General features: G+C 44.6%; 1 protein-coding gene across 1 annotated transcript in view; it reads left to right on the top strand.

Moving 5' to 3' along the window:
- WNK2 (WNK lysine deficient protein kinase 2) overlaps positions 1–12,175 on the top strand; it is a 121,455-nt gene that overhangs the window by 40,229 nt on the left and 69,051 nt on the right. The window contains exons 2-4 of the mRNA XM_009332584.1: positions 1,758–1,930; positions 2,906–3,126; positions 6,875–7,032. Coding sequence (XP_009330859.1) covers positions 1,758–1,930; positions 2,906–3,126; positions 6,875–7,032 — 552 coding nt within the window. The remainder of the gene's footprint in view (positions 1–1,757; positions 1,931–2,905; positions 3,127–6,874; positions 7,033–12,175) is intronic.

Raw genomic sequence — 12,175 nt, 5'->3', positions numbered from 1 at the left:
CCCCCCCCCCGCCTGTCCCCTGCAGCGCTGCTGGGCGCGGGGTGCTCCCGGCTGCCCCTGGGGATCCGGGCATCGGTCCCCACAGGGCACTCTGCTGTGCCAGCCCAGATGGCTGCTGTTGCTCGGGGCAACGTTAGCTCTGATGCTGCTCCATAAAACGTACAGAAAACTGAGAACCTCCTCAGCAGCCACGGCGTAAAATGGAAATGCTGCCCCCACGCACGCACACCGCTGGGGAAGCAGGTTTTCTGTCTTCCAAGAAGAGCCAAAGCATCATCGTTTCAACCCGGGTTTTTCTCTCGTGAAGTCTCTGTGTGAAGCTGACTTGTTTGTAGCCATGGAAATTCTCATTCCTGTATTGAGTTCTTTGCGATCGCAGATGAGGGCAGGCTATCAAAATGGCAGTGGCCTGATCCCTCTGCGACTCGGTTACAAATCAGCTGGGTACCAATTTAATTCACTACGTATCTGCTCTTATAAACATGCCTAAGTGAGCCGAGAAAAGGGAAACGATTGAAAAAAGGTTAAAATATGAACTAATTAATCTGAGTGATTTGTGAGCCTCTGCTTCTGTAAGTAAGAACAGTTACACAATTGTGCCTTTTGAAGAATGAAAAAGCTTCATTTCTAGGGCAGCGGAGGGAAGTGCTCCCAGCCCAACCAACCGTCCAGGGGAGACAAACCAGACGGCGACAGCGTGGTCTTCGGTGAAACTCCCATTTTGCTCTTTCACACCATCTAAAGAGGCCAGAGCGTGCCTCTGAGCTGCTTGTGGTAGGGGTCTCCGTGTTGCTAGTGAGGTCCAGGCAGCCCAGTAGGCTTCTGCTGAGCGGTGGGGAGGAGGAGACGGGCTCTGCGTGCTCCTTGCAGGGTCACTTCACAGCCTGGAGTTTATGGTAAACGCTCCTAGATTTCTCTAGGAAAACCAGAGCAGTAGAACATGACATTCCTCACATTTCTAATCTAAAAGAATACGTATTTCCATGCGGCCAATGTGCAGCCTACAGAAAGGGCTGACGGAGAGCTTTAAATCCTTCCTTTGTCAACTTTAGAATCATAGAATCCTTAAGGTTGGAAGAGACCTCCAAGATCATCGAGTCCAACCGTCAACCCAACACCACCATGCCCACTAAACCATGTGGTTAAAAGAACTTAAACTTAAACTTTAAAGAAAAGTCTGTAAGATTAGGCAGAACAGCAAAGAAATAGAAAAATGTATGTGCGTGGTTTTTTTCGGAGGGGGGTATTGTTTTAATTCGTCCCTAGAGAAATGGGATGGGCTGTACAGCCCAGCGTGGTTACGGGGGGGGGGAGCAGTCGGGGAAGGCGGTGAGCAGCCACAGCTGTAAAGACAGCAGCAGCTCAGCTGTGAGGACATTCGTACCTGGGAATGAAGTCCTGCGTGTGTTAATCTCTCAGACAACGAGCCTCACAAAACCAAAACAAGATGTAGATGGCCGTGTGTTGATCCGTCAAGCCACGGGTGTGTTTATGTTGCCTGAAATATTAATGCTGTCATGTAGCGTAGCGTAGCACAGACACCTCTTTGTTCGGAGGCGAGTCTTTGTCGTCTTGACACTGGATTTAAGGCGAGTGCCCTAGTTCATACACGCTGCTCATCTCTTACATAAAAGATTTTATAATTGCTCTTGATACAAGCATAAAGCAAACCTAGAATTCTGAATACCCTAGCAATGCAGTGCCTTTATTATATTTTTGTCCGTTCACTACTAATAATGTCGTATTTTGGATTATAGGACAGAAAACTCACAAAAGTAGAGAGGCAGAGATTTAAAGAGGAAGCAGAAATGTTGAAAGGTCTACAGCATCCAAACATTGTGAGATTTTATGACTTCTGGGAATCCTGTGTAAAAGGCAAAAGATGCATCGTGCTGGTTACCGAATTGATGACCTCTGGAACACTAAAGACGTAAGTACTGCGCTCCTGGTGAGGAGGCTAAGAATAGCGGTGGAAATTTTTAGAAAAATCCTACTTTCGTATTCTGAAAAAAGGCATCTCCAGATAAAAGAAAAAAATGGAGCTGTTCTCTGGTGTCTGTCAGTTGTCCCTGCGTTTGAACTGCATTGATTTGACAGGAAGAATTTTGGCCTCCATCTCTCTTTCCCCGCTCTCCTGTTTCAGTTATGCAACTCGAAGCCGTTCTCTGGTGTGTTTCATCTTCTGCCTGTGACGTTTTGTCAGGGTGTCTTTTTGTGATTGCTTTTGTGCTTGTATTTGCATGGTTTGTTAGAAAATTCAGAGAATAGCGCTTGAATGGTAGAATCTCTTTTTGAAGCAGAAGGTGCTCTAGGTTATCTACTAAACAATGTTAATTAATAGCTTTTGGTACTGGCAATCTTGTTAAGGTTGATACAAAACAGTTGGCATGAATTCTGGAACAGATTTTTCAGCCCCAATGGGAGCAGTACCCATCACTGCATACATCCAGCGTGCTGCTCTGCCAGTGCATTAGCAGCTTTTACGTTTTTCCAAAATGTACCCTCCCAATCAGTGTTTTAGGTAAATGGAAAAAATGCAGGTGCGTGGTACAGAGGTCAAAGCCTTGTGGTTAAAATTAAACTTCAGTATTCTTCCGATTTGAATATATGAAGCATATCCTAAAGCTGTTCTCTGCATGAAGTGAATTGCTGTACTATTAGACTTGCAAATATTTGGTTGTATTTGCACCAAAAATGCTTATTATCTTCCTTCCTAAAAATGAATGCTCTAATTCCTCCTTTGAAAAGATCTATTTCTTTCAATTTTGTGATATTTCTGAGCTGCTATTATGGCATCTAATAAGGGGCTTTTATCCAGAATGGAGTTTCAGCTGCTAAAGCCCCTAGAATCTCTAATAACACTTCATTTTCTTTATGCCCACTTCTGTGTATGTTTGTGCTCTAGGTATCTGAAGAGATTTAAAGTGATGAAACCAAAAGTCCTGCGTAGCTGGTGCCGGCAAATCCTCAAGGGTCTTCTTTTCTTGCACACAAGAACTCCACCAATAATTCACAGAGACTTAAAATGTGACAATATTTTTATTACTGGACCAACTGGATCTGTGAAAATAGGAGACTTGGGTCTGGCAACCCTCAAGAGAGCTTCGTTTGCCAAAAGCGTAATAGGTAATCCTCCTGTTCTCCTTGGCTTCCTCCTGTTGGTATGGTGGTTGTCTTTTTAATATCTTTCTCTCACATTTTGCATTAGTGGTTTTTTCACTTGTAGGTTGGTGGTAGAGATTAAAGTGGTTTTGTGCCTGTTCCCTTTATACCACTATAAAAATCTCAGTCAGTAGGAAATGGTATCACGACTTCCTCTTCTCCTTCCTCCTGTGTATCACAATGGTAGAACACTTCTTTGTTTGTTTTTTAATTGAAATACTACCTGGTATCCACAAATCCTTCTCCTCTCTCCTTTAAAAGGAGCAGCAAGGCTTCTCAGCGGCTTGTGTGCATCGTCCTCCAGAGAGCAGGCTCAGTGCCTGCTGGGGGGGAGAAGAAAAGAGGGAGGAGAGGGAAGAGAAAGGATGCCCTGCTCTCTCCCTAACAAGGGAGTGCGGCAAAAGCCTGGCAAAATCCCCGGGAAGCCTTCTGCTTCCAGCGATGCTGGGATAGGGAGGGTTACTTTTGCTTGAAGGGAGAGTCAGTAGTGTCCTGCGGAGCCGGGCTTCTCTCCTTTGCAGAGAGGTCGTAGGGGAGCTGGCCTGGCTGGAACACCTCATCCCCGTTTACTGGGGCATCAGCAAAACAGGCTGCTTCTGCAGGCAGCTGCGGAGCTCATCCCTGCCTCGATGCTGTCCTGGCAGAGTTCTGCTGAAACGACGCCTGCAATTTATTAAAAATCAGTAGGTACGAAATTAAAAGAAATTTCCACTAGGATATGCAATAGCTGATGCCCCTAGGTGGTGCCCGCGTGAGGAGTGTTAGAGCTTGGGTTTGCTTGAACTGGGAGGACGTTTTCTGAATGACTGCTGAAGGACGTCGTTTCCTTGCAAAAGCTACATTTAATGTTTTCTGTGTAAGTGTAATGTTTTCCTGAATTCTCAAACACTTTGTGTTTTTTACCCGAGCTTCCGTAGCGGCTCTCCCTTGTTCAGATCTGTAGGTGATGGTTCTAGGAAGCTGCAGATTCCTGAGAAATGATGCTGAAAGTGGGGGAAGTTATCATGCACGTAGTTGTGTTTCAGCTTACAATATAAATGGAAACTAGATTCTAGGTAATTAGAGTTAGCAAACTGATAGTGACAACCACTGTTCCCTTACTAGATATGAAAACAGCATCCTGTCTTTCAAGCAGTAGTTGCTTAAATAATTATTTTAGCATCTCAGATTTTCAGAGATTGTAATTCTTTACAATTATTTGTACAAAAGTATTGACCTTAGTGCTATCCCTAAAACATCAACCTCAATGCTCAGGGAGCCCGGTATCGTTGAAGTCAAAATGATAGAAATTTTGGATATGTGCTTGGCTACTGTGGGTCTGCTTAACCCTGTTCATTTTAGTGAAATCGTGTTGGTTTATATCTGTTAAGTTTCTCTAGTTTTTAACTTCTAATAATTGGTGGGGTTTTTTCTGTTGAGGGTCAGTATTTCTTCACATAATTTTTTTGCAGTATAACAATTGTTCATGGGAGGTGATGGAATAATATCAGCAATACCAATATGGGGAATAATATCAGCAATACCAATACAAGTTTTTGTAAAATCAGTTGTTACCACAGCGCTGTCAAAGCACGCTCGTGTCTAAAAGAAATTCAATATGGAAAAGGGCTGCAGGTCGCTGGCAAGGTGTCTGCATTCACTTTGGCAATATAACCGAGCTTATCTTTTTCATGAGTAGTGCTGCTCCAAGGAAGGAATTAGGAGGGCTTGGAAGCACTGGCGAGATGAGTAATTCTGCCCCCTCCGTAGATGTAGTAGCTTTAAAGGAATATTAGTAGCTGCAGTTTTACATCCGTCTGAAGGGAATGAAGTCAGCATGGCTGAGGTCCAATTTTTCCCTTGCTGCGTTGGTGCCATCGCTGATGCTCATCTGACCTTGCAGTGTATCTCTGCAGGGAGCCGAGCCAGGGCAAAACTCCTTCTGCCAAGAGGAGTTGAATAGATGCTGAGCGGCTTTACATTTAGGTGGTCTGTTTTGTTTAAGGATACTTGTGTGTATTCCTTCCCACCCCCAAGGGATGGGGGGGAAATGTCATTTTCGTGCTGTTTTGGAATGGTGTCAAGAATGTCATTTGTTTCTTAGACTGTCGCTATCACGTTTTCAGATTTGCTTTAAATGCTCCATAATTCATGAGATTCGCTCCTGCCTCTGAGTCTTGTTCCTTCTAAAACAAGGCAGCAGCTCCAAACAACGTTCTCTATGGCGGCTGTTAACCGTTTCAGAGCAGCCGCCGCCTGTGTGGCAGCTGGGAGAAAAACCCCGAGAGCAGGCGCTAAGTTAAGCTTTCACCACATGGGTCCGGCTGATGTACAAAGGCTGAAGGAACGAGTGTCTTTGAGGTGGAAGGCACATAAACAAAGGGAGGGATCGATCCCGAATTTTGCAAAATGAATTTTACGGAAATGCTTGTGCTGAGGCTTGTTTTGTGAGTTAGGCCAAGTCTACTTCAGAAAACATGCAGAAGCAGAGTTTTTACTGACAGAACCTGATTTTGAGAGACGTCGTTTATGTTGCCGTTAAAAAAAAAAGCTTACGTCAAGTCCTCAAACATATACGAGAACTATTTTTTCCCGGTATGTGTTACTTTAGTTACAGGTGTGCTTCTGCTGCTGATGTAGAGCTGTCATCACGAAAACCTAACAGACCCGCCAGGCTGCCGCAGGGCTCCGGGGGGCAGTTTGGGTGCTGAGGCGGCTGCTGCTGGGCCCGACGGGCAGAGTCTGTCCGGGTCCTTCACGTGGTCCGAGACCTCTCGCACTCCTTTTGGCATCCCGGTGCTCGCGGCTCGCCGGTCCTCTCCCGCAACACACGACTGCATTGGTCTCTTTTCCTTCATCTTTTAAAAAGGAGGGAAATTAGTCTTGACTCCTAAGCGTAGATTACGTTACAAGATACAGTTCCTGGAATAAATTACCTAAGTGTTAATTTTCTTCCCTTTTGCTTTATAAGACCACACTTTTCAGAGTAGTTTGCTGTGCTAACGTTGCAGGCGTTGTAAGTCGCCACTTGTCATAAAGCTGCAACTTCCCGTTATGAAGCAGTAAGTACGGTGCTTCACTTAATATTTATCCGGTTGCATCAGATTTCTGACACCCTGATCCCTGTTGAGTAGGACCTTATTCTGTGAGTAGCCTCGTTGATTTGTCCCACTAAACCAGTGACAGAATTATGTGTAATGTTTTGTGCATGACTATGTAGGTGATTTGCGATCCTACTTGCTTTCAAAGTGCTGTCTGTCTGCCGGGTGGTTGCTGTGTATCTCTGGAGGGAAAAAAAAAATGCAAATTTGCATTGACAAAAACACGAGTGAAGGTTCTCGTTTCTTCTCTCCTTTTCACCTCCACAAGCCTGTGCGCATCCCTCTTCCCACCCAGAAAAAGAAACCATGTTGTGACTTCCAGTGTGGTCAGGCAGTGTGCCATATCTCGTTCTCTTGTTCATTTTTGAAATTTTGATACTTCTTTTTTTCCCCTCTTCCCCCTTGTATTATTACCAGCGAGCCACGGGTATGAAAGCGTGTGTGTGGACTTTGGGTTTCTTCCCTGGAGGATGCTTGAGCTTGTTCCTAGTTACTTCCCTCTTCTGAAATTATCTTGCATGCACCCTTACACAGCTGTAATGGGCACACTTCTTATAGGCGAAAAAGACTGTGGTTAAAGCCATTTAGACTTTATCAGAAATTTACCTTTCTCTTTGTGCGTGTCTGTGTAGGTACACCAGAATTTATGGCCCCGGAAATGTACGAGGAACACTACGACGAATCTGTGGATGTCTATGCTTTTGGAATGTGCATGTTGGAAATGGCTACCTCAGAATACCCTTACTCAGAATGCCAGAATGCTGCTCAAATTTACCGGAAAGTAACCTGTGTGAGTAAACGTCCTTCATTTCTCTTGGGATTTTGTAATTTGAAGGTTTAAAAACGTATTTCGATGAGGTGTCAGTACTGTCGAATGTGTAGTGTGTTGTACAAGTTGAGGTATCTGAGCTCTGGGTTACGCAAACCTGTTGCAGGTTTATTTATAAGCTTGCAATTCCACGGTTGGATTGTGTTTGTACTGCAGCTGCATAAAATATTTTCAGTAATCTTTGTTGCTGATTTTGTCTCCATCAGCCAAAAATACATAAAACTTGGGAAGAATGAGCAGGGAAAAATCTTTGTTCTAGTCTTGCCTCCTAAATGGGGACTTTTCAGGCTTGATGAAGTTTCCCACAAAGCTAAAAGGACTAACTTTTGGGTTACAGCCTAAATACTTACATGGTGGAGGATGTTTGATTCAGATTTTCAGCACAGATTCTCTCTGTTTGTATGTGTAACAAATTATCTGAAGATATAAAAGGCAAAAGATAGCAATGTTTAGTTTTGGAGTCAGCCAGAGGAGCTTTATATCTACGTTTTGGAACTCTGCAAGGTCTGGTAATCCCCAGGCAGGAACCGTGGAAATGGGTTTGCTGCATTTTCAGGTGAGGTTAGGCTGGAGGAGAAGTCAATCTAAAATAATCTCTACACTGAGTAAAATACCCTCTCCGACATTCTCACCCGCAGACGATAAATGTGTTTGTCTACATGAGCTGTACTGCGAATGCCTGAAAAAACCTCCTGAGTCTGTAAGATGCTCTCGGATTGCCAATCACTGACTGCAGAGGAATGAGGCTTGCCAAAAGCTTTGGCAGCTGTGGGTATGTCCTGTTCTACTTGGTTAAGTGAAACCAAGAGTTACAGGAGGGTTTTTTCAGGATAGATTATGTTAAACAGGCTGCTTTGTCAAAGATTTTCCCAGGGACTTCTTTCCATCTGGTTGCTACAGAAGAAGATAGTGAGCTCTGTGGTTTGGCCCTCGTGCATCACCAAAAGATGCAGTCTGCACACTCGGGATGTGAAGTGGGTAATCCTGGGAAGGAGGCTGCACTAAAATTTGCAAAGATTAGCTACAGCTAAGGTTGCTTTTATTTCTTTGACCTACAAGGTAGAAAGAGTAGTTAGGCTTACATAGTAGATATATTGAGTGGATCCATCTCTCAGTCTCCAAAAGTGTGGTCCCAAAATTAGTTTGTATTCCTCTTATCCAACTACTTGCCATGAGCAAAAATCTTCCCAAATGAAACTTAGTAGTAACCGGTTGATTTTGAAAGCTACTTGAGACCACTTGCCTTCTCCAAGAGGTTTAGCGAATCAAGCCAGTACAAATACGGTTCTGTGAAATCCTGCAGTCGGCAAACACTGCTCGAGGTCAGAATTGCTTTTTCTGATTTGCTGTGTGCTCGCGCTGGATATAGAGATGGTGTTTCATCAGCTACCCAAACACTCGCGCGTGCCAGATGACGGGTTTATGTGCAATTTAATTTTTATAGGTATAGTTTGTGTTGTTCAATATCTGTCTTTTCCCACCACTGAAGACCGGGATGCCGGGAAGTTGGTGCTCTTGTTGTAGATTGCTGTGCTAACCAGCTGTGATGGTGCTAACCTGGGGGGAGAGGGAGGCTGCAAATGATTCGGGAGTCTGTGTTTAAAAGTTGAGGTCAGTATCACAAGACACAGGAGGATGTCCCTGCTGGAAATGAGAGAGATGCCGTGACTTTCTGAAAGCAGGAGGAACACATCTGAAGAGGGGAAGCAGCTTTATCCCATTTTTGTGTTAACTGTTGCAAGCTGACATGTGTAACTTGGTAAAGCCGAATCTTTCCCAATGGACTGCAACCCTGATTTCTGGTAGTTTAATGCTTCTTAGAGTGTTGTTTTCAACCCATAGCTACTCAGAAATAATTAAAAAAAAAAAAAAAGCCATCAGAAGCTGCTCAGCAGTGCAGTTAGCTTCGTGGCTCTGGCTGGAGCAGCTCCCTATGGCGCTATAGGGAAGGGAGTGTGTGCAGAGATGGGTCTGCTGGTTTACTGGCTGCAGGCCATCGCGCTCTGCGCCATGGGCTGGCTGGAAGTGCATGCTACATCTTCTCAAAGAAGTGACATGGGTTTGATGGCTCAGCGGAATTGCTTGCCTGAATCCTTATGAGGATGGCTGCTTGTTCCACGTCGTTACTCCACAGTGCTTTTATCACATTGTTATTCCACTCACTCCTGCCGTACAAGGAAAAGTTTATTTCGTTTGGCAAAATGGCTTGTTGGCTCCATTCAGGTACGCAGTCCTTCGGATGTGCCCTAAATGCCATCTTTGTAGGTAGCTTAGGAGACATCTCCTTGGGCTCTAAAGCTTCACATGGTGACAACAGGAGTCTCTTCTAATTTTAGGCTCTGGGGCCTCGTCTCCTGAATGCGATACCGGTCTTGTAACCCTAGGTACTGAACGGCTTTCATGAGAAGTGTAGGGTGTGTTACCTTCCGCCGTGGACAGGCGTTGCGCGAGCAGTGTGCCTCCTTTGTTCGTGGAGCTGCCATCACGGTTAGCTGATGTAAGGCGACCTGGGTATATGTGTGTGCATTTAGAGCCACAAATAATATAGATGTCTTCCATTGCTCCACGTACCCAGAGAAACTCTGTGTACAACTCTTAGCCATCTGGAATATTGGTAATTAAGACTTCGTAAGACTCCTAAGCCTCATTTATCAAAGCAATATCCAAGATGGCAAAGAATAATGATTAATCAGAGGATTCCTAATTAGATGTTATATTTCAATTTGCAGACTTAAGTAGTCATTTTTTTTAAACACTGATGAAAGCCTGAGCCAACTAATTTTCTGTGGCAGTAACCTTTACATAGCTGAGGATTATATGGTAAGTTGTTATAACTTTGTAAAACTGGTCGTGTACTAGCAACTTTAGAGAGATGGAAAATAATGCTTATCTGGAAGAGTAAGTAATGGCAGAGAAGCTGTTGAAAGGTCACTTTATTACTTGTAAGGGGTATTTTTGAAACAGAGCTGTCTAGCAGGGAAAGCTGAGACAGAAAGCGTCAGGTACGGACACGGAGGGTGTGTATACTGCTATTTTCAGCTGAACTCGGGGCAGTAGCAGTGAGAGCAAAGGCACCAGGACTCCTTAGATGGAAAAATTGGTATTGCTGTCATTCCAATGAAAGGGTTAACCAGCTCCCTGTGGAGAGGGAAGAAGCCCTGTCGCATGCCATGAGCTGCATGAACTGTCAGACACAGAGGAGGAGCAGGGGGAGGACCTCTTGGTGAGGGTGCAAGAGGAGCAGCGGGCGCCCTGGGGGAGATCCCCGGTCCCAGAAGGAACCTTTCTGGCAGCTCAACAGCTTCTCTAGAGGAGCTGCATCCGCAGAAGAGCTGGCGACAGCAAGGCACCCCGCTTCGATCCGCGTGAGTCGCCCAGCCGGTGCCGCGCGGGCTGAGAGAAGACGCTGCTGCTGCTGCTGTTGGGGTTGTAGGCATTTAGGGTGTGGGGTCCCTCCGCCTTGTCCTCAGCCATCACCTAACGGTGGGGTCTGCCCCGTTAGTTGGGGCGGTGACGACTTACAGACGAAAGAACTTTGAAATCACTTTTCATGAAGAGTTAGGGTTGGTCATGCAGCAGCTATTGCTAGCGTTGGGTTTTGCTAGACTGAAATATAGTATAGAAATGGAACGTAGACTAAAACCAAGAGGCTGAATTGCACTGTTTTCTTCCCAGTGTGAGATGAGGTTTGGGGTTCTCACTAGAGCAGAAGGTGGCCCTGACCTTCTCGGATGGAGGGGATCAATGGTGCAGCACTCCCGAATGCTGTCACGTATTTCAGCTTGTCAGTGAGAAATTTAATTAATTTCTGATGAAACTGCTTTTTTGCACCAGAAATGTAAACACTATTTTTAGTCTTTTGAATTGAGGGTCAATGTAATGTAAAAATGCGATTGCTGTCTGATTTCCCGATGCTTTTATTTTAAAAATATAAAATAAAATTACTTCTCCTGCCTTGGGCTCAGCATCGTGGTGGCAACCACAGGAGGTGCTGATAGCATCTAAAGGGGTTGGAATTGCCTGCTAGTGTTTGCATCGAGCAAGCGACTGCTTGCTAGTGAGGGTACAATAACCACCTTATTCTTTAGACTGCCTCTAACCACACTTTGGATTACGCTGGGACGCACGTTCCCTCTGCTGCCCAGCGCAGTCGGTGTATTACCTTGGTTTTGCCATTACAGTACCTTTTTCAATTGTTTCTACTCTGTGTCCTAACACTCTATCAAACTCTTGCCTGCTGACAGGCCGTAAGACACATCTGAAGTCATAGCTGTTCAAGTCACGTGCATTGGTAGCCCTTATCGGTATAGAAAATGGAAACATTACCCTTCTGAGGCATTACTATTTTGTGTTAAGGCATTACGCATTATGCATGTCTGTAGTGTAAGATTATTACATTTATTTATTTCAGTGAGCTTTTATTCTACCTGACCATATTCTCATGGCTTAACTGCTGCTTTAGTTTTCCACTCCTGTTTTTACATATGTGTAACTGTATGCATATAATAGTCCAGGATAAAGTGGCAGTCATCTCCCAAGCCGTTTCCCAAATGTGGAGGGGCTCATTTCTTTGCCAGATTAGACATGCTTGTTACGACTCGTCACCTCTCTCTCTGCCCTTTCAGCCTGAATTCTGGAGTGTAAACATAAAAAAAGTGGATATGTAACATGAGCAGACAATACATATTTTTCAAGCAACAGGTCCAAGCCACATTTACTGTAGTTAACTTTGAAGTGATTTCCTGGTCAGCATATTTGCCAGTGACCTTCATTCTGATGCCATAATCTCATTTTTCATGCATAACTTGATGGTTTTTCTTAGTCGGATTTTTTTTGTGTTTAATCATTCTGCCAAGTGATTTTGATGTAGACAATAGGCATATTAAGTGATGAAACATCGGAGTCCATGACCTTCCCATGCAGCTCCAGTCCAATGTTTTCTTACCGATGCACTGCAGAATGCGCAGCAGACCAGCTGTATCTGCCGGGGGTTCACGGCGACCTCGTTGGGTTTAGCAGCACAAACCTGTGCTTTAAAACAACCCGCGTGTTTATAGTGTTTGGGTTTGCATTTTAAGTTTTCATATTGTTTCTTCTTTATAAA

This window comes from Pygoscelis adeliae, unplaced genomic scaffold, assembly GCF_000699105.1.
Source record: "Pygoscelis adeliae isolate BGI_AS28 unplaced genomic scaffold, ASM69910v1 Scaffold349, whole genome shotgun sequence".
NCBI classification, from domain to species: Eukaryota; Metazoa; Chordata; class Aves; order Sphenisciformes; family Spheniscidae; genus Pygoscelis; species Pygoscelis adeliae.
The sequence above is the reverse complement of the archived record's forward strand: the minus strand, read 5'-3'. Positions and strand labels throughout refer to the sequence as shown.